The following is a 22,047-nucleotide window of genomic DNA, read 5'->3' on the forward strand; positions in this document are numbered from 1 at the left end:
TCCGGCTGCCGCTGGTGCCTTTGCTCCACGTATTTGTCCCGCCGGAGGTAGTCTCACCTGGCGACGGGGTCGGGGTAGGCGCGGGGGCAGACGGGCCCGGGCGCGTGCGCGGACGTAGAGATCTTCCTGTCTCCGACATCCTCTTCTTTCTTGTTCACACGCGGGGTTCCCTAACTATATACAATTTACCTGCCTAACGCCTATGCGCTGACGTCACAGAGCGCAACGTCAGTGCCCCTAAGCGTGGATCCCTCGGTGCACTGAATCTCCCGCAATGGCTAAGTGCAAGGCCTAGAGCGTTCGAAAGCAGTGTGTTGGTATCACCGTGTGACACATGCAACGAAAGTTGCCAGGACACGTGAGTGGAGGAAAAACCTACAACACAGCACGGTCCGACCGGCAAGCCGGTATGGTGGGGTATGGTATGGGTAGGGGTAAAGGTTTGAGCCGAAGCGTACTTCTAGGCTCAGCGCGTTCGTGTTTCTTGTTTCTTTCTTCTTTCTGAGTCAAGTAAAATTTACTTAAAACTCAGCGCGTACTTGTTTCTTTCTTCATCCGGCTCTCGAAGGACCATTGATTTGGAGCGTAGACTAGTAGGGTTGCTGAAGAAAGAAGCCCGTCGATAGCACACGGGACGCTCGAAGACTCGAAGCTGGAACGCGCTGGCTGAAGACTGGAACCTTTACCGCATACCGCCAAGTACCATTACCGGGTAGTGTTTTGGGAGATTAAAAACACATACTTTTGGTTTAAGAACACTGGGTAGTGTCAGTATTGAATGTAAATGAGGAATGCGGAATGAATTTGGCCCGACCTAGCATCAATTTATAGTCAGGCCACGCCCATTTGTCACGTGGGTGTTAGGTGCAGAGTGTACTAGTTGTTTATTGACCAATCAGAGCACGTTATTACATAATAAGGTATTTACAGTATATTCTTAACCTAGTTTGTAAAACTTATGACTAACACAGTAAATTACACGTTATTAAGACAAATGAGGCATGGAAATAATTTATAAAAACACAAAAATACACAACAAAAAAAATACAGAAATTACAGCTATCTATTTACACGTTTAATTTTTACATTCCTTATACCTATTCGCGACAATAAGTATTTGCGATTTTCGAAATTAACCCATTTCCAAGATTAGGTACCTACTCACTTAATTATAAAATAAGCATCTTAAAAGCAAATTATCTTAATTCCCAAAAGTATGTGAGACGAAACAGGAGGGCAAAGAGTTACTCACCGAGTCTCGTAATGAAAATGAGCTTTCTAAATATTATATATACATACGTCTTAAAATAATGTATATATTTTGAGCCTTTTAATAATGCAGTAAGGTTCAAAGTTGTATATATCGATACCATCGTTCACAATCGTACTAATTACGCGAAAAGTTTGGTTGTAATTTAGACTCTATGTCTGTGCACTAGAGTACTAATTCCAACTAATTTTTCCGCGTGATTAGTTCGATTGTGAGCTAGGGTAAGGATATATTAATAACTTGAACTGAAAAAGTAGGTAGGCACTATTTTATATATTTCATCACACTCCCTAGGGAGTTATAGCATTTTTTTTAATTATGTCACATATTCATACAAACCAAATAGCATAAATGAATTTTGCTTTTAAAATACTGACGTTTAATATATTTGTTTATGTTTAAAATTATTCAATTTGATTAATTTTATAACCGTTTAAAATATTTTTACATGATTTTCAATCGTGGCTGAATGCCGAATAGGTCTGTTCTTTCGATGCCTAACCTGTCAAGAAATTACAAAATGGCGGACGAATGCTTGATATGTCACTGTATTTAAGAAATATTTCGCTTAAAATTTAGTTTTTTCTTCGCAAGTGTGATGAAAAACATTGTGCGTAACTCCGAGGGAATTACCACCCTCATATCCAAAATTTTACTTACCCCCCTCATTGCACAATGTACTAATCGGTCGATCTACGATATCGTGATAAAAGCTGAGGGCCGTCCGCGGACATCGAAATTCAACATTTTCTTTATCGTTCTTGCATATCGTGAGATGTTTATTTTCGATTGACGATAATTGAATATTCGTATTTGATAGTACCTATTTACAATTGAATAACCTAATGTTTGAAATGAACCTCTAAAGTAGGTTGCCATTTTCATTTATTTTTATAAATGGTAAACGAAAATAGATTTCCGACGATGCAATATTCAAAACTAATTTCATTTTGTGTGTCTTCAAGTTTTGCTGCTGCCGAATTAAGAGGCTGTCAACACCCAATGTCCTTGAAATTGATGTTACTTAAACAGTTTTTTAAGAAAGACTATTTGTTTTCGTCAAGTAAGAAAAATATATGTTCATATTAATTATATTTCAAAAACCGTGGTTGTACTCGATACACGATTGAACGAAATCGGCTCGATAGAAAATAATTGCAAAGATTGGTCTTAAAATCACAATTAAACGGTTTTAAGTCTTTATTGTTTTGACTTATGGGTCTGCAATTAAAATCACAATTTCAAAACATTTATAATATTACACTAATAATCCACTTTTTTTTATTTAAATATTTTTCTTATTATTCCCTTGCCCAGGCCCAGTAACATGCGACAGTGCTATCTCATTTACTCCGATACAAATAGACAGTGTGCGCATTTTAGGTATTGACAGCCTCTTAAAGAGGCCTTTACTCTCGGTGTTCGAGTCCGTACCTCCGTAGAGGGCCTTTCATAAAAATATGATTACCACATATCATGATGGCGCTGTATCAGGAGCGGCGATTTCTACATCGCGCGAATGGATTTTCATTGGGATTGTATATAAGAGTTTGGCATTAAGGAAGTTCCTTATCGGACGGAACGGTCTTAGCGGATGGGGGCTAGGTGAAAAAAGTGTTAAATTTTCCCGTCACAACCCATATGATTGAGAAAGAATGAAGGTGAGGATGAGGGACACAGACATGGACATGAACATGAAAATAATTTCCTCATATGTGACGTGAGAAGCAGTATGGGTCACATAGTAGGAAAGTTATGTCCATCTTGGGCGTTAACACTTGAATTCCGGCACGAGTTTCCGTCACGACCCTTGGCATCGCCTCCCGACTGATACTTGGTCAGATGATAGTTTAGATGCTGTTTTAAATATATAAAAAAAACGTTAGCCGGTTGTATCGCGGTGGAAAGACCGTCAGCTGTAAAATGAACATGTAAAAAATAGTTTCGGTGGCTGCCATTCCTCAACCCACGGAGCGGCAGCTGACATCCACGAGGGTTAATCATACATAGCCCTTAACAACTATACGAGTTTTCGCCAGGGAGGCGATTGATCATGGAAATCTGTTCCTGGCTCGCGGTGTATTTCGTAACTTCGTTCCAACCGAGTGTTCCACGACACTCACGCAATTTTCACTTTTAAAATATATTAGCTTGTTTAATTTCATATTTATTCCTTCACTTGTTATTGTGTCCAAGAGCGTTCTTTTTGAAGGTATTAGGGCTACATTCACTCGGCCGAGTGAATAATATTGTCACTTCCCCGTTTCATTCTAAGTTTAAAATCATTTATTATTTTCCACAGAAGTTCTGAACTGTCAATAGTACCTTTTATATTATACCTACCTACTCATCATCTTCCTACCGACGTCCTATTCTGCCACGGCTCATGAAAGCCTAGGTTCCGCTCGTCAACTAATCCTGAGAGTTGGTACCTATAGGCACTACTTTTTATTACAAAAGCGGCGGCTAACCAACATTTCCAACCCAAAGGTTCCCCTTTCCTCCTCCTCCTTCGGCAAGGCTTTATTCGTCTATACGAGTATTATAATATCATATTATTATGTGTCAGCTTTAATTTACATACAATATTTTGCCGTAATTATGAGTAATGAGAATAATGAACTTTGAAACTTTTCCCTGCCAGCGAAAAAGCTCACAAAGAGCTTTGGAAGCCACTCAGCAAATACCTACAGCTTTTTGAGGTTTAGCCGCCGTTTTAATCTCGAAGTCCTGCCATATTGTGAAGTGAATTTTAGTGCTTTTAAAGAAATACATTGAGAATACGGTTTTGTTTTAATCAAACGATGCTCATATTTATTCTTTCTTGTATTTGAAAAAGGAAGAGTAAATATGTAGCTATACTAAAGAGCAATGTAAAGGTTTGTGTTTAATATTTAGTTCAGCAAGCTCTACAATTTTACATGCATGCATGCATATATACATATAATTACGCCTATTTCCCGGAAGGGTAAGCAAAGACCACGGATTTTCATTTGACATTAATCTGACGATCTTGACACACCTCTTTCGCTTCCTTCACTTCCATAACAATTCTCATATACGCTCGTCGGTTTAGGGTGTTTTTGACCTGGCCTTTCTTGAAGATTTCCCCGATTCCGATCAGAGAAAGTCCTTCGAGGTCTACCCCTTCCAGCTCACAATTCTACTTCTCCTTTGTACAATCTCTTTGTTAGCCTTCTTTCACTCATTCTTTCCACGTGTCCAAACCATCCCAACATACCTCTCTCAATTTTTGTCACTACATCTTTGTTCAGTCCACACTTTTCCCTAACACGCATGCGATATTTATGATCTCGATTATATAGGATGGACTTTGAAATGGGTCAAAAATGGACAGCAATTAAATTGACTAATATCTATTTTTTTAAGAACGATTTGGAAGCAGACTACGTACCAAAATTTTTGCCAAAACCAGCAATAAAAAAGTTAGGAATGTTTTCCTAAGACCATTCTCGCATATCTGTTTAAAAAATACGTCTTGTATTAACCTAAGAACATTATTGAGAGACAAAGACCTGTCTCTAAGATCTTCATTATGTCAGTACGTTTCGTGTTTTCATGCAATACCAAATTCATGCCATCCATTTCATTTCTCTCGCTCTATTTGTCTCTTTTTTATATTCATCAGCGATGGAGACTGCGACATATCAAAATGTAGTAAAGTATCTCGGGAAATCCCGCCTACTAGGATTATTGTAGAATCTCATCATCGCAAGCAAGTAATTAAAATACTCAAGTCTAATTTCTTGTTGGAACGTATTGTTTAAAACTGCTTCAGAAATACATAATCTGTGAAAATTTCAAGTGTCTAGCTATCACGGTTCATGAGATACAGCCTGGTGACAGACGGACGGACGGACGGACAACGGAGTCTTAGTAATAGGGTCCCGTTTTACCCTTTGGGTACGGAACCTTAAAAAACGGAGAAACTGGGAAATGAACTGTCGTCCGCGGTATTTCCGGACTGATACAACCTTTAAACCTTCAAGAAAAGAACTTACTTGAACCTTAAACGCCATCAACGCACTTCAAACTCCTCTGGTGTTGCAGTACTTAATTTAAAACAGCAACAACATATAAAAAATTATTAAAGTGAAAATAGGTATTTTTCCAAACAAAGCAAAGTTATTAAACAAATTTAACTTTTGCATAATCATCAACGTTAAACAAAAAAATCTGACTTTCTATAATAGCCCGTTGGATATCTCACCTTGTATAAGTAGACAAACTCGCCAGGCGCTCCTATTATTAACCACGGGCATTGTATCAATTTTTAATGACCTATCTCCGGCTAAGGCACACCCTAATTATGATTGTACAGATCTGCTGGGTTAAAACTGTTTGGGCCTTACTTAGCCGCTAATGACGTACTTTAATGGTTGTCTCATTAGCTCGATTTTAGGGCAGCTTTTGTGTTCGTCATACTTTTCCTTCATTTTTGGCTCGTTATAATGCACATATGACTTCAGAAGCTAAGATTTATTATTTTTACAATTTGTCTTAACATACCTATTTAAATAAATAAGTTTTCGGGAAAAACAGATACGGCCAGAATAAGTACCTAAAAATTACTAGAAAAAGGTATTCACTTTGTTTATAGGTACAAATTAAGTACCTATTAAATGGTTACTACTTATTGGTACGTTTTAATGGTTCAAGTCTCTCTTCTGGGCATGTTTCCCGGACTTTCCCTGTCATAACAAATGGGATATAGACCATCGAATAAATAATACAAAAAATTGGTTTCAGTTTATTACTTTTCTAACTAATATTTTTTTACAAAATTATTACGTAAATATTTATTTACTAACACGAATATGATCGATTGTCAATGAATTTATTTTGGTATTACCTATCTATAATATCATACACAACGCGGCTCAACGAGGGGTTTTGGGTCGCCAACGCGCATGGAACTCTTCTGGAGTTGCAGGCGTACATAGGCTACGGAGACTGCTTACCATCAGGCGGGCCGCATGCTTGTTTGCCACCGACGTAGTATTAAAAAAAAAACATATCTCGTTAAATTTGCTGCTAAACCACTAGGTTAGGGGCAAACTCCTTGGTACCACGCTTGAGCAATTTGCTCAATAAATATAGTAACAGGTTTGATATTCACTTGGACTCTCTGACCAAAATTAGAAAATTATTCAGTAGTTAGTATACTTAGTTTTAATTCCATATTTAGTTCCATACTAAACCAGTTGATATCATGATTGCCCTTTGCTTCTTATTATACAATAATAAGGTGTTGAAATGTGCCGGCTTTATTGTTGGCTTTAATTTTTTCATTACTTGTATGTGGTATTTACCTGTAATTATAGTTTGTATAAACGTAGGTTTTAATGTAATAACTGTTAATGAAACTTTAAAAAAAAATGTTTTAAAGTAAGCTGTAATTATTAAGTCAAATATTACCATAGTTTTTAAGTGAATCATTATAGCAATTGAACATTAAGAAATAACTTCAATATTGAATTCAACAGTATAAATTGCTGAAAGTCATCGAAGCGCAATTAAATTTTATACTGGATTACAATTCCATCGAGAATACTTAAGCGTCTTTAAAGGTTTTTTGCTTCTCGTTCTTAATAGTCAGGCATTTCCATTTCATTAGACTGAAATTATTTCCAACTTACAATTTAATAATAGAAATATTATTAATGGAATGTTAATGAGAGTAGAATAGCATTAAATATAGGTGGTACTATATGACTTCTTCTTTTTCTTCTTCGGTCCCTCATGGCTGAGAATCGCGACCATGTATGCTCCGTCTCCATATTGTGCGGTCATAAGCCATATGGGACCCGCACTACATGTTGCCGCCAACGACCCTCTTCACAGCATCAGACCATCTCGTGGGTGCTCTTCCTTGCGCACGCTTGCCATCCATTTGACCCAAGATAATCGGCCTTTCTGGGTCATGCCTTTTAGACCGCATGATATGACCAAAAAAGCTGAGTGCGCGTTTTTGACATATTGTAGAGAGCCTTGTAATGATTTTCAGCGCTTCTAAGATGGACTTTTTAGTTCTCATAGCCGTCCAGGGTATGGGTAGGTACTATTCTGTCGAATAAATGATTTATTGAAGTGAAACTGCTTATGCGACTCACAACAAGGTTGCGTTAAACGTTTAACGCTATAATCGGTAACATAAAGTAGTAAGAGTTTGTGATGAGTAAATTCGTCGATTAGCTCAGCCGGATCCATGGTATAATGGTTAGCACCCTGGACTCTGAATCCAGCGATCCGAATTCAAATCTCGGTGGAATCTGACTTTTTGTATTTTTTCTTTTTATATTTTCTATTATTTAGGAATTATAGAATATATATATTTAAAAGTACAATAGAAACTTAAACTAATTAAAAACTAAAAATCTATATCTAAAGAGGGCCCCTGGGGCATAGTGCCAAAGATACTGGCAGCATTTCCTCGCTGAATCGCAACGCTTATTCGTTGAGCGAGGAAGCTGCCAGCTCTTTTGTCCCCTGTAATGTCAACCAGCCGTTTGGCCAAATCATTAAAAATGCTCTGAGCTCCCGGGCCCCACGGACCGAGGGTCTCGACACCGAAAGGAGCAAAGTTATGTACTTTTATTCACATTTTATTATCGTTATTGCTAAATTGTGTTATTTAAATAAATTAATCTTAATGTCAACATAATAGAAATGTTATATTTAAATATATGTATTATTAAATCTATTGTTCAAGTTGTTGTTCTATTTTCATTTATAATATTCATTACTAGATGATCCGGTGAACTTCGTATCACTTACCTCTTAGTATATATAAACCATATGCCACCATTACGAAGTTTCACTTCTTCCGCGCGGAGGGACTCCACGCACATTTTTTCTATCTAAGTATATATCATAAACTGAATTAGACACCATAATATAATATATACTAAATCTTAGCTACGTAAGCTGTGGACACGAGTTTGATTTCCGCCTCGGCCACCGGTGGACTTGATCACTTTTTCTTTAATGCATGGTATCTATTTCAGTTTATGATTAATATATAGTAGTGCGACTACTTAAAAAAAACAAATCAAAATGATGAAAAATTAATAAATGATTGTGTGAAACGCCTTATTGGATGCTCAATTACTCAATTTCCCGATAGATGTCGCTTTTTATTTCTACAACTAGCGAACGGTTGCCCATGGCGTAGTTTATAAGATTTTTAATGTTGTTCTTTGCGTTTAAGGTAATTTTTGTGGAGTATAAATTCAGCCGAATTATACATCTGTTTATAAATAATTAAACGAGGTGTTTGATTTAAGCCTTTTAAGCTTTCCCATTTCGAAACCAGAGTTCAAAGTTGTACTATGTTTTAGAAAGATTTAAATATAATAATTTCAAATATACGATTTAGGCCATTCTTTGTCCACTAGGAGGAGACGAATACATATAATTTTTTAGGAGATTATGAGATAAACCACTGGAGAGAGATCAGTGAAGAAATTGGGGGAGGCCTTGGCCCAGCAGTGGGACACGACGGGCTACAAATAATAATAGTATTAGTAGTAGCAGTAAACTCCTTATTGTACAGAGATACATATTAATAGTAACATAAATACAATTAGTAAGAAGTACAAAGGCAAACTTATCCCTTTAAGGGATCTCGTTTAGTTAACCTTTGAGTACATGACAGGAGAGAGTGAAAATAGGGTGACAAATGCAGCAAAATATACAACAAGGTACCCGAAAGACAAATGATATACAATTTATAGAAAACCTAAATAGGTATGTATTACATAAAAAGGAATGGGAAAAAATACACTAAAATTGGAAAGGAGTAGAAAAATATAAAACAACTACAATAGAAATATAAGTAACATTAGGAGAAAAAAAATTAATCATGCTTTAATTAATAATTTATCGTTGTCTACCATTGTCTAAGTTGTGTGCTTAATTTGTATGTCATTATATTATTTTTATATTAGTGAACAATAAAGAATATTTGTATTGTATTGTATTATTGCTCATCACCTGCGCCTATCACTCTATACAACATAATATCACTTGTACATTCGGGCTTAAGCTAACACTGTAACAGTACAAGGACTTTAGGGAGCTCATAAAATTTTCCGCGTAAGTTTACGGCCGTGTCAGTTAATCGTAAGATTTACGTCACCATAAACGTAAGGATTTACGCTGGGGTCAATCTCGGGGCAGGCTGCCATGTAATTACGCTGTAAAATTATTTAACGGCGTATAAATGTTTTAGTGACTGCTTCCGTGGAAGTGTAGATCGTTTTAGTTTGTCAGTATCTAGGTAACAGATTAGATTAGATTAGATTCATTTATTTCTTATTGGAAATGTACATTATATTTTACATGTCAAAATAAAATGCATTCACAAAAAGATCGTCACAACACAATAACAACAATAATAATAATAACTACGAATCGGAATAAAATAAAACAGTAAACAAATTAAAATAAAAAAAATATAAAAACACTTTTTATAAATATAAATATTTGTCAAAATTATTAAGAATATAAAAATAAGAAATACAGCTAGGACAACCTAGGTAATGTCAAAAAGTCAAAAATTAATAATACAATAATAGGGACAAAAAAAAGAATAGAGCAATGTCAAAATTTACTAATTAATAATTTATAAATATAAATAATATTAAAAATCAAATCAAATAATTGGCATTTTATTCTTTATATTCTTTGACAGAATACAGCGTTTTGGTCAATAAAAGTTCCTTCAATCGGCGACCAAATAATTCGTCCGATGATTCATTTATTGACAATTTTTTAAACCTTATTGTCAAGCCAAGTCAAGGTCAAGGTGAAACAACGCGCCAAAAGTATCTGGTCGCGTAGCCAACGTGCAAATCGCTTACGCTCCGTAGCGATCGAAACGCAACTGTCACTGTCGCACTAATATGGAAGAGTGATAGAGAGACATAAAGCGAATCGTTGTCGAAGCGATAGCGATTGTCACCTTGGCTAGGCCGGCTGCCTCTCTGGAATACTTCACAAAATTTGGATATATCTCTAAAGTTCGTATTCAAAAGTATCAGACACCGTCTTATTGTTCTACATACAGAAACACATTTTTTAAGGGGTTTGTAGTCACCTACAGACGCTTATAGTTAGGCCGTTGATCGTTAGTGCTAGAACGCTGCAATTTGACATGAATAGATTAATCATGTATCATCATCATCATGTATGGCGAAAGAACGGCAACATAAAAACTACAAAAAAATTAGGGTACCTCCCCTCCCATACAAAATGTTTTTACTTTTTTTTTTTTTTTTTACCCAATACTATGGAAGTATTGTAGGATAGGTCTTTAAAAACGAATAAAGGGCTCCGAAAACCATTTTTTGATAAAGTTTATTTTTTCGTATATAATTGCTGCAAGAGAAAAAAAATATGTCTCCCCTCTAACTTTTGAACCAATGGTCTAAAAAATCGTGAAATAATAGCGTAATAAATACTTCCAATGAAAACTATAGCGATCATTCGCTATAGTTTTCATTGGAAGTATTTATCATGTGATCGGTCCAGCCGTTTTTGAGTTATTGCAAAAAATCTTCTCTTCTTAGTAAAACGACGTACAAAGCGCCGCGAAGATACCCTTTAGTCCATTATGCTTGTATGATATTTAATAATAGCACCCGTTTGGCCTGTTCTGATAGAATGGTAAAGAACTAAGGCACGCTACACTGAGCATGGTTCGATATGCTCTTGGCCGATATTTTAAGTGATTATTTAGAGAACGTTTGTCTTCAATGATTACTTAGAGAATGGTAGTAATGTCTCGTCTGTGGACGATACAATAAAAGTTAACGACCTGAGTACATATATATATCAGGGTTTTCAGCACAGAAAAAATGTGTCACGTGTGTAATATTACAACGTAAAAATTAGCTTTAGATTCTTAACTTTGCCATGTCTACAGGAAAGATGCCTACGTGTTAACCATAAAATTACCATTTAATGTGTCTGACTCTCATAAACTACGGAAGTTTACAAGTAGGTAAGTAGGTATTTATGGGGAGTTCAGATTCGCGGATGGATGCGGTCAGTGGTCACACGAATGTGTCTCATGAAATCATTAAGTGTCGCATAGGTAATCCTTGGGTCGAATACTATACATATAAGTCTACACTTGCGGATTTGCTCATTCGTATGAATGTCAGTGATAGATCTATAACGTCCTAGTTTTAAACTAACTAAACAACTGTTTAAATGTCTATATTATCATAAATGCTCTGAGGCAACAATATCATAAATGACATTGCGTTAACAATATGTAAGCACCACGGCACATGCCAGCAATCCACGCTCCCTACTAGTGTTAGTAGAATCTCGAGTCTTTTAAGTTCTTTTAGTCGAAGCTTTTGAGTCTTTTGAGTTCCGGTCCTTTATTGAGTCTTTTTTAAGGGCAAATCAAAATCAAAAAGGCTCAAGCCTCTAAATAAAGACATCGGTAATTTTATAAGTTGTGTGTCCGTACCTCCGTTTGCTAACTACAGAGTACAATGAATACAGTCGATCGACCAAACCAAATACCGTAATATACTTAACGAAAATCGCATGCAAGTTCTTAATTAATCTAAATGGGGCTCTACAAATGACTTGCATTGTTGTTGTGGCTTGGAGTTGCAGGCGTACATAGCCAGGCAGGCCGTATGCTTGTTTGCCACCGACGTAGTATAAAAAAAAAGACTCGGGTCTCTAACTAGTTGGAGAGAACTCGAGTTCTGACTCGGTCGGTGGTGACAAGCATACAGTCCGCCTGATGGTAAGCAGTCTCCTTAGCCTATGGACATGAGCATATGAGTCTGAAAATCACAAACGAGTCTTAAAGCAGAGGACTCAAAGTTCTCGAGTCTTAGCCAACACTATTCCCTACTAATTGGGACACCTGCATAGTTGCTGCACTCACCTCATTTCTAAAAGATCATAACTGTCAGTAATTCCCTATTATCATATCCCCTTTTATACCTGAGACTACAGTGCCACATTAATTGTACTGCGTTTAGCATTACTCTTTTCAACGAGGCCGTAAAGGCGTTATTTGACTGCCGGCAGTATTGTCTAATAACTTTGTTCAGAAATAGAACGGTTTTATTGTAAGTTTTAATTAGTGTGACGTATTGTTTTTTTAAAGTTGAAAGCGCTGCTGCAGATTAAAAATCTAACTACTAACGCTATCATTAAGTTGCAGTGGGTTCAGGTCCTTCTCCGAACGCAGCTCGCTGAGCACTGAGCGGACAGCCGTGCGTGCCTGAATTTCTTTTCAAAAAGTAGTCGATGAGTTGTATCTTAAATAACATTTACGCATTTTTAGAAGTCATTTACATGTTAAAAGCTTTTGTGCAAAAAAAAGGTATAATGGTGCGTTTAAGTATGTTCGTAGTTTATATCTAATGAGCGAAGGTTGCTTAAATATTGCAGTTTCGAGTCGATGAAGTTACTAGAGAGGTCTCAAGACTGCTATCCATATTTTTGGTAACAGTATCATGATCTAAAAAAATTGCTATGATTTTTCAAAAACTCATATCTGAACCCACTGTACCTTAAGCATATTAGGACACGGGAATGGAGCGAAATATACTAATGCGTACATTTTTAAACCAGGGATGAAGAACACAACATAATTATTATGTTGTGTTCTTCATTACATTGTGTTAAGTTACTTTTTGCCCATTCCTATCATGTAGTTGATCACTAAATTGGTATTAATGACAAATAAGTAAACTAAACCATGCATCTATGCATCCCTGGCTTAAAAATGTAAGCATTAGTATATTATTATATTTTATATTATATAATTACTATATTGCTGTCAAACTCGCACAGTGACATCGACAACCGGCATCATGGGCGGGACAGCAATACCTCTATAATTATACGCGTGCAATAGAGATAGCACCAGGCGGGTCAATGTATCAAATTCTATCTGGAAAGCGTCTTTTTTTAGGAGATTATATTCAAATTTAACAGCTCGTTACGGTTTTGATCTTATTTTGATACGACTTTGAAGATCGCTCACGCTGATTGGTGCATGCCAAATGAAGTAAAAGTCGTGCGTGAGATGTGCTTCGTACACATTGTTCAATTACTATCTACACCTATAGGATTTCTCACTCTCACTCACTCTCTCACTTTCTCACTATTCTTTTTTTTAGCTATACTTATATTTTTAATCATTTCTCGATCCATAGTTATTACAACTTTGTAGGCACTGTACATGGAATAGCTGCCTATGGTAAGGCCTTGAGCTAGTTCAGCAATCAGATAAATTAAAATGCGGGTAGCCACACTCGACATTTGGCTAGGGAAATTTGGCGCTAGGTCGATAAAAGTACATAAAGTTTTATTACCTGTCTTATGTAGAATAAAGTATTTACATATATAAATACATAAAGTCTTGTGTCTGTTTAGCTAAAACCCTCCACAATAGTTCACAAACAGAATATTTTAATCGTCGTAATCAATTTCATCGGATTGGTCATCGTCATAATCTATCAGTGACTCTTCATCAGGAACAGGTTCAAAACCTTGAGTAGAGTTTTGAGTTTCACTATTTGTTAAGATCTGAATGTACTGAGTTTCTGCTTTTGCTAAAGCTGATGCCAAAGCCAGTGTAGATATTTGTTGTTCTGATTGGCTGAAGCTCTGTGAAGTAGACTGGCTCTCAAGCCGCGTAGGTTCTGTAGCTGGCTGCGTACAGGGTGTAGTAGGTCGTTTAGCCGGCACTGGGGCTTGTAAGGGTTGTCTACAACCTTGAGGTTGCTTTCTTCCGAACATACCACAAAGGCGTAACAGCACAGTAGTCGGATCATGCACTGTTTGCCAAACCCTTCCTTGAACTATCAATGGCGTTGCATTTGTCCCAAGTTTTCTGAATTCCTTGCCAGCAGCATTAAATTTATTGTGACTCTTCCAGTAACATTTTTCAAGTCTGCGTTGATCTAATGGCAGATCTTTCAAACAGTTCTCTTTACTATCAGCCTCACAGTTCAAGTAATGAGCTTGAAGATTTATATTGTATTTTAAATTCTCCAAAACGCACATGCGTTTACCTCCTTCTTGATCTTTGAAATAATAATCAACTCGAAGTTCAGGTACATGTTTTGCTATCCAAGGATACGTCGTTTTAAAAAACTCTTTGTCTTCGAAAGTTGTGAAGTCGGAAAGAATCTTTATTTTTATACAGGTTCCCAGCTCCACTAAACCAACAACGAGAACGAGTCCAAGAAACCAATTAGAAGCTGCCATTTTGAATACTAGTTGGTATCTGAATGCGGAAAAGAATAGTTTAATATTATATTACCTTGTATTTAAAAAGCCATTTACTAACGTATTTACAGTTATGTGAAAAATAATTTAAAAGCCATTTCAAAACACATGTGTTGTCACTTTTATCAACTTACACGCGTCAAACAAATAACATAGAAATAATAATGTTATGCCCGAAGAATAATCTAAATTTTATTTACGTCGGTACATAATTACGTTGTACCTCCGTATGTCTACTAACGCTTGTACAATCAATACTTCCTACCATAAAAATCTTTGTCTACACTACACACATATCATAAACTCTCTATTATGCGTTGAAAAATTACGCCCTGCATAAAGATACTCTGTTTTTTTAGAACAAATTCCTTATCAGTGATTGTTATTATTGCGTAAAATTTAGATTTTACAAAGACATTTTGATTTGCAAAGTTTCAGTCGAGATGACGTTTTATTCGAAATGAAATGTCAATTTCGGACATTGTGATAAAAATTCCGCAATGGCAAACGTAACATGCGGTTCCTGAACATAGAGAGCTTATAATAAATGTGTCTTATTCCACGCAGACGATGTCTCGGGCACAAGCTAGTCCGTCTTTATCTAATTTGCTTTTTTTATTCACCATACAAATTTCTACCGCCTTTTCACCTCCTAAAGAGAATATGGCTAAATGGCCAAAACTGCATAACCATGCTTTATTTCTTAACAGAAGTTTATTGATAAAAGTCTTATAGTACTTTAATAAGAGAAATTATTGATTCACTGAACTTCCACCCATCTACGCATCCCGTAAAGGTGCAAAAAGGGACCCCCTTATAGCATGGGAGCCTTATCCCTGGAAGGATAAAGACTTAAGTACCCATAATTCGCAAGCTATCTTCATACCAAACTTCGTCTTAACGGTTCAGCGGTTATTGATCTCCCGTGCAAATTTCTACCCCCATTCCATCCTCTTAATACATGATTTCTGGGATAAAAACTATCAAGTATGTCCTTCCCCGGGATTTAAACTATATCTATACTAAATTGCAACTCAATCGGTTCAGCGGTTTAAGCGCGAGATTAAAGACAGACAGACAAACAAACAAAATAGGAGCTTCGCGCCATGTGGGAACATGGCGACCGCGACAAAGCTGAAATAAGTTTTAGAATATGCAAGTATTGTTTCAAAAACATTGAAACTTCCTTACTCATTACGTGCACAATAAAGCAAGTTCACATTCGTACCGTAACCGTGTTTAAAAATGAATCTTTTAAAGCGGCCAACAATTATAAATCAACAATGCAGCACAATGGGTCGCGCCGCTTACCGCTGTTCCGACTTTAATTATAATATGAAATGTTTTGCGGACTTTTAAACCAGGTGCTAGCAGGGACTTTAAGGCAAGTATTGCTTTACGTTTGTTTTGTTAAAGTTTAAATTTAAATTCTCTCTTTAACTCATATTTATTATGCCTAAAACTAGTATTTCTTATTCTTTTATTTTAATGGCGGTCTGGCCGTATTCTTAGAAGTTACAGGTTTTCTTTTACTTTTTAGAGAGGTAAAGGCTATGAAAAAAACGTACCCCTTAGTTTGACATCCAAAAGAGATGGTGCTGTTCTGTGCCATATGTTTTTCTGTCAATGAATTGTCAAACATCAACTTTTGACAATCAGAATTACCGCAAAATGTTTGGAGCTGTAATAGCGCCATTTCATGTCAAATTTGAAGCAAGAAATTTTTTAGATTTCACGCATCTTACTCAATAAATCTATCTTTAATTTTATTGAACATCTCAATATAACAAAATAATACGAACCTATATACATATAATACAGCAGCAGCTTAAATAGTGGTAAGCAATAGGAACTTTTGTGGTTACCTAATAATATTAAGTTACATTTTTACGTTACTGATATATCTAATTATTCACCTTTAGTTTCAAGGGAGTAGATCTCTATCTTGATTTGGTTTGGCAAGTAAGTGATAAAATTCACTGTGCTAGGATGTACCTAGATTAAATCTTTGAGATTCTTCATGGTAATAAGTATAGATTTACGTACGTAAGTTGTATAACGTAGGTACGAAGTATCTATAACTTAAATCAGATTTAGATGTTACTTTATTTTTATGTTATTTGTTTGACGCATGTAAGCTGATAAGACGGACATGTGTCTTCAAATGGCTTTTTATGATTAATTAGGAACTATTTCAAATATTAAACCTGACGTAAGTTATCATACTGACTTTTAAATACAAGGTAGTATATAAGAATATTCTTTTTGTATTTAGATACTAGTAACCAAAATGGCGGCTATTAATTGGTTTGTTGGACTTTTCATCGTTGTTGTTTTAGTGGAGCTGGGAATCTGTAAGAAAATAAAGATTATTTCCGACTTCACAAATTTCGAAGACAAATAATTTTTTAAAACGACGTACCCTTGGATAGCAAAGCATATACCTGAACTTCGAGTCGATTATTACTTCAAAGACCAATATGGAGGAAAAAATATGTGCGTTTTGGAGAATTTAAAACACAATCTAAATCTTCAAGCTCATTATTTGAGCTGTAAAGCTGATAGTAAAGAGAACTGCTTGAAAGATCTGCTAATAGATCAACGTAGACTTGAAAAATGTTACTGGAAGAGCCACAATAAAATAAAAGCTGCCAGCAAGGAATTTAGGAATCACGGGTCAAACGAAACACCATTGATAGTTCAAGGAAAAACTCGGCAAAATTTACATGATCCCAGAACTTTGCTGTTACGCCTTTATGGTATGTTTGGAAGAAAGCAACCTTCGGGTTGTAGACAGCCCTTAAAAGCCCCAGTGCCGGCTAAACGACCTACTACGCCCTGCTCACAGCCAGCTACAGAACCTACGTGGCCTAAGAGCCAAGCTACAGTTCCGAATTCGTCACCTGTGCTGTTAAAACTTTGTGGTGGTCTGATGACTAGTACAAAGAAACCTTGTAAACAGCCCCTTAAGAGCTACAAACGACCAACTACACCCTACAGACAACCAGCTACAGAACCTACGAAGCCTAAAAGTCAATCTACCTCACAGACCTTCACTAAGTCTAAACCACACGTATCTACACAGGCTGAGACATTAGCTCCGTCAAAAGCAAATACTCAGTACTACAACCAGCTCTTCAAAAAGAGTGAAACCCAGACTTCTACTGAAGCTGAATAGTTAGAAACATTGTCAGATGATGATGACGAATACGTTGACGTCGATGACCATGATAACGACGGTTAAATTATTCTGTTAGTGAAATTTTATGGTCGGGTTAAATGATATTGTTCCGACGAGTAAAGTGCCTAGTCATGACTTACAGAAATTACTTCTGAATTAAAAAAAAAATCATAAATACACAACAATTACTTTTTTAAATTGTTGTATTTATTATGGTTAAAGCTATTTTATTTCGATAACGATAAGTAACCTATGCGTAATTGTTTACACTTAACCTATTTACTTCGTAGTTAATAAAATACAATCGGCATATGCATGTGTGTATATCAATAACCAAAGACTAGCTTCAATGATGCGTCCTACAAGTTCCGTCAATTGGAGTAACTGGGGACAGGTAGGGTAACAATAGACAAACAAAATATTCCCCAATTATATGAATGTGCTTGACAGAAGTGTACATATTACAATCTTTGAATCAAGATTTATTTAGTCTTAGGGACAATTTTTCAACTAGCTACTATAGATTAGAACATACTCAAAAAACGTTATCTATAGTTACCCCATCATTTTGGCGGTTATATTTTTCCTTGCGTCGGCATGGACCGCTAACTGCATATATTCAGATTGCTCACATTGTGTGGCCGAGGTGCTCAAAAATAACTGAACACGCAGTTTAACTCCTTGACTTGAATAGAGGCGTGTTCAGATATTTGTGAGCACCTTGGCCGCTCCGATATATCTGGTACGTCTGTATCCTTAGGCGCCCTAATTATTGTAGTAACTGAACTGTTGAACACACATTTAACTTGAATATAGGAAAGGTGGCATGAAAGATCCCGGACCCGGACCCGGGTATGTCCTTAAACTACGTCCAAAAGAGAGGTATGCGCACTGTTGAATATCATCTCGCGTAGTGTGGTAGGAAACAGCACAGCGGACCTCATTCCAGATCTAGAGCAGACCCTAACTGGGGAAGTACCTCCACCTTACAGAAAACCACAGCCAAATAACACTAGACCCTACTCATAGTGTTATTAGTGTTGTGTTCCTGCCGATGAGTAAGGTTGCCAAAGCTCAGGATGCAGGGTGTTAGGGTCGGCAACGCGCATGTAACTCCTCTGGAGTTGCAGGCGTCCATAGACTACGGTAACTGCTTACCACCAGGCGGGCCTCATGCTTGTTTGCCACCGACGTAGTATAAAAAAATTAAATCTAGGTTTTGAAAGAGCCACCATTTTTTTCCTAGCCTGTTATAGTACTTACCAGTGATCGGTTTTTTGGATTCGACATGGGGTGAACGACCTCAATCATTATGTTAGTATGGATATGCCCCGGGAATCCGGGCTTTATGTTGTTAGAAAAGGCAAAAAAAAAAACATCTAAGTAGCTGATAGAAGAGTACTATTACTCACCGTTCTTTTGTCTAAATCGAACAAATGAGCACAAGTGTTTACACTGACAGCTCATTTACTGCCTCCAAAGCGGCACATTTCGTACCGTTTGGATAAAAGTTCGGCGAGTAAGTACGCGTGTCTATCAGCTAATATATGGTTACTACGGGTTAATTGTTTGAATAAATGAATTCGTTATCAAAAAGTGAATTACACTTCTTTCAACTGAGAGGTAGTTTGAGAAAAACAATGTCCACAATGTCAAATGGTTTTATTGCTCACCAAAAATAATTAGAACTGAAATCCAGAGAAAATAATGAAAATAATGAAGTGTCAAGATTTTGAAGTATTTTTTCCATCATGACAGATATATAAGCTAATACTTTGTGGAGGTTTTAATATATTTTGCTTTAAATAAAATGTTGAGATTAGGAAAAGAATAGAAGTTTTTGTCTCAACTGGTTGCCATGTAAGAGTAAAAAATTCCTTAGAGATAATTTAAATTGTTTTATTTTTCTACGGTTTGTTCGGTATCGCGGGAAACTGTCGTATCTATATTAACTTTTCTACTTGATATCCCGCGAGGGAGAATCCATATAACCGATCACTGGTACTTACCCTTGATTTCTACAATTCTTGTTTTTATGGTTTTTCCAGGCAGTTACTGATATTTTTTGCACACAAGTAATCCAGCGGGTTAAAGTCTAGTTTAAAATAAAACTACGCATGGCTTTAAGTCGTAAATAAGTACGTTATCATTCCTTAGTAGTATAAAAGTAAAATTGCATATAATAAGTCAACCTATTGTAAAAATGGCCGCAATAAAGTGGTTTCTTGGACTACTTATACTCGTTGCTATAACCCAGCTAGGGTCTTGTAATAAAATCAAGATTCTATCAGATTTTACAATTTTTCAAGACAAGGAATTCTTTAAAACGACCTTTCCATGGATAGCTCAGAATATTGGGTCCAAACTCCGCGTAAAGTACTACTTGAAAGACGAAAGAGATGGAGGAAAACGAATGTGCGTATTGGATAATTTGAGACGCAATCTTCTACTTCAAGCTGATTACATGAAATGTGAGGCTAATGGCGAAAAAGACTGCTTGAAAAACCTACCACTGGATCAAAGGAAACTCGACAAATGTATGCGGAAGAGCCACAAGAAACTAAGATCTACCGAAAGGCAATTTAGAAAATATAGACCCAGTGAAACGCCAGTAATAATAAGAGGACGGTCTCAACAATCTGTGCTTGATCCGAAAACAGTGCTGTTTAATATTTGTGGGATGTTTGGAAGAAATCAACCTGAGGGTTGCAGGAAACCCTCTGAGGCTCCAGTACCGGCTACACCATCTACAACCGAATGCACACAACCCTCGACGCAACTTCCCACAGAATCATCAACTGATCCTGGAACTACCGAGAAACCAACCGAGGTAACCACTCAACAGCCAAGTAAGGCCACTACTATTCAGCCAAGCGAAGCCACAACGGAAGAGCTAAGCCAGACCACTACTGAACAGCTAAGCCAAGCCACTACTGAGCAGTCAAGTCAAACCACCACTCAAAAGTCAAGCCAGACCACCACTGAACAACAAAGTCAGACCTCTAGAGAAGTGCAAAGTCAGTCCACCGCCGAACCACCTAGAGACACCAACACCACACAAGCAAGCGACGCCACTGCCGTACAGCCAAAGGAGACAACTACCATACTGCCAAGCGAAACCACCATCAAAGAGTCAAGCCAGACCACCATCGAACAGCAAAGTCAGTCCACCACTAAACAACCAACGGTGGCTCCCAATCACCAAATGAAGGCGGCACCCAGTCACCAAATGAAGGCGGCACCCAGTCACCAAATGCAAGCGGCCCCCAGTCACCAAAAGAAGGCGACACCCAGTCACCAAATGAAAGCGGCACCCAGTCACCAAAAGAAGGCGGCACCCGGTCACCAAACGAAGGCGGCACCCAGTCACCAAATGAAAGCGGCACCCAGTCACCAAATGAAGGCGGCACCCAGTCACCAAATGAAGGCGGCACCCAGTCACCAAATGAAAGCGGCACCCAGTCACCAAATGAAGGCGGCACCCAGTCACCAAATGAAAGCGGCACCCAGTCACCAAATGAAGGCGGCACCCAGTCACCAAATGAAGGCGGCACCCAGTCACCAAATGAAAGCGGCACCCAGTCACCAAATGAAGGCGGCACCCAGTCACCAAATGAAAGCGGCATCCAGTCACCAAATGAAGGCGGCACCCAGTCACCAAATGAAGGCGGCACCCAGTCACCAAATGAAAGCGGCATCCAGTCACCAAATGAAGGCGGCAACCAGTCACCAAATGAAGGCGGCACCCAGTAACCAAATGAAGGCGGCCAGCAACCACCAAATGGTGGCGGCCCACAACCACCAAATGGTAGCGGCCCCCAACCACCAACTGGTGGCGGCCCCCAACCACCAACTGGTGGCGGCCTTCAACCTCCAACAGGTGGCGGCCCGTAACCACCTAATGGTGGCGGCCCGCAACCACCAAACGGTGGCGGGCCGCAACCACCAAATGGCGGCGGCCCGCAACCCCCAAATGGTGGCGGCCTCTAATCGCCAAATGAAGGCGGCCCCCAACAACTTTTTGCAATCAATCAATTTATTTATTCAACAAACAAAAAAATTGTGCGTGGAGTCCCTCCGCGCGGAAGAAGTGAAACTTCGTAATGTGGAGATGAAAAGAATGCTCTAATTTCACTTCAAAAAAATTTAAATTATGGTTTATGAAATAGATTTAATAATACATATATTTAAATATATATATATATATATATATATATATATATTCTAAAATTCCTAAATCATAGAAAATATAAAAAGAAAAAATACAAAAAGTCAGGTTCCACCGAGATTTGAACTC

At 37.5% G+C, this 22,047-nt stretch overlaps 2 protein-coding genes and 1 pseudogene across 2 annotated transcripts; all 3 read left to right on the forward strand.

The window, feature by feature from the left end:
- The first annotated feature begins 16,859 nt into the window (after positions 1 to 16,859).
- LOC133524548 (uncharacterized) lies at positions 16,860 to 17,929 on the forward strand (annotated as a pseudogene).
- Positions 17,930 to 19,933: 2,004 nt separating this feature from the next.
- LOC133524549 (mucin-2-like) lies at positions 19,934 to 20,934 on the forward strand (the record flags this gene model as incomplete). Its single annotated transcript, XM_061860633.1, has 1 exon — positions 19,934 to 20,934. A coding segment is annotated over exon 1 (981 nt), but the record flags the coding sequence as incomplete, so codon positions are not given.
- Positions 20,935 to 20,936: 2 nt separating this feature from the next.
- LOC133524010 (S-antigen protein-like) lies at positions 20,937 to 21,536 on the forward strand (the record flags this gene model as incomplete). The annotated part of the gene is made up of 1 exon (XM_061859774.1): positions 20,937 to 21,536. A coding segment is annotated over one exon (567 nt), but the record flags the coding sequence as incomplete, so codon positions are not given.
- Positions 21,537 to 22,047: the final 511 nt, after the last annotated feature.

This window comes from Cydia pomonella, chromosome 13 (assembly GCF_033807575.1).
Source record: "Cydia pomonella isolate Wapato2018A chromosome 13, ilCydPomo1, whole genome shotgun sequence".
Classification (NCBI taxonomy): Eukaryota; Metazoa; Arthropoda; class Insecta; order Lepidoptera; family Tortricidae; genus Cydia; species Cydia pomonella.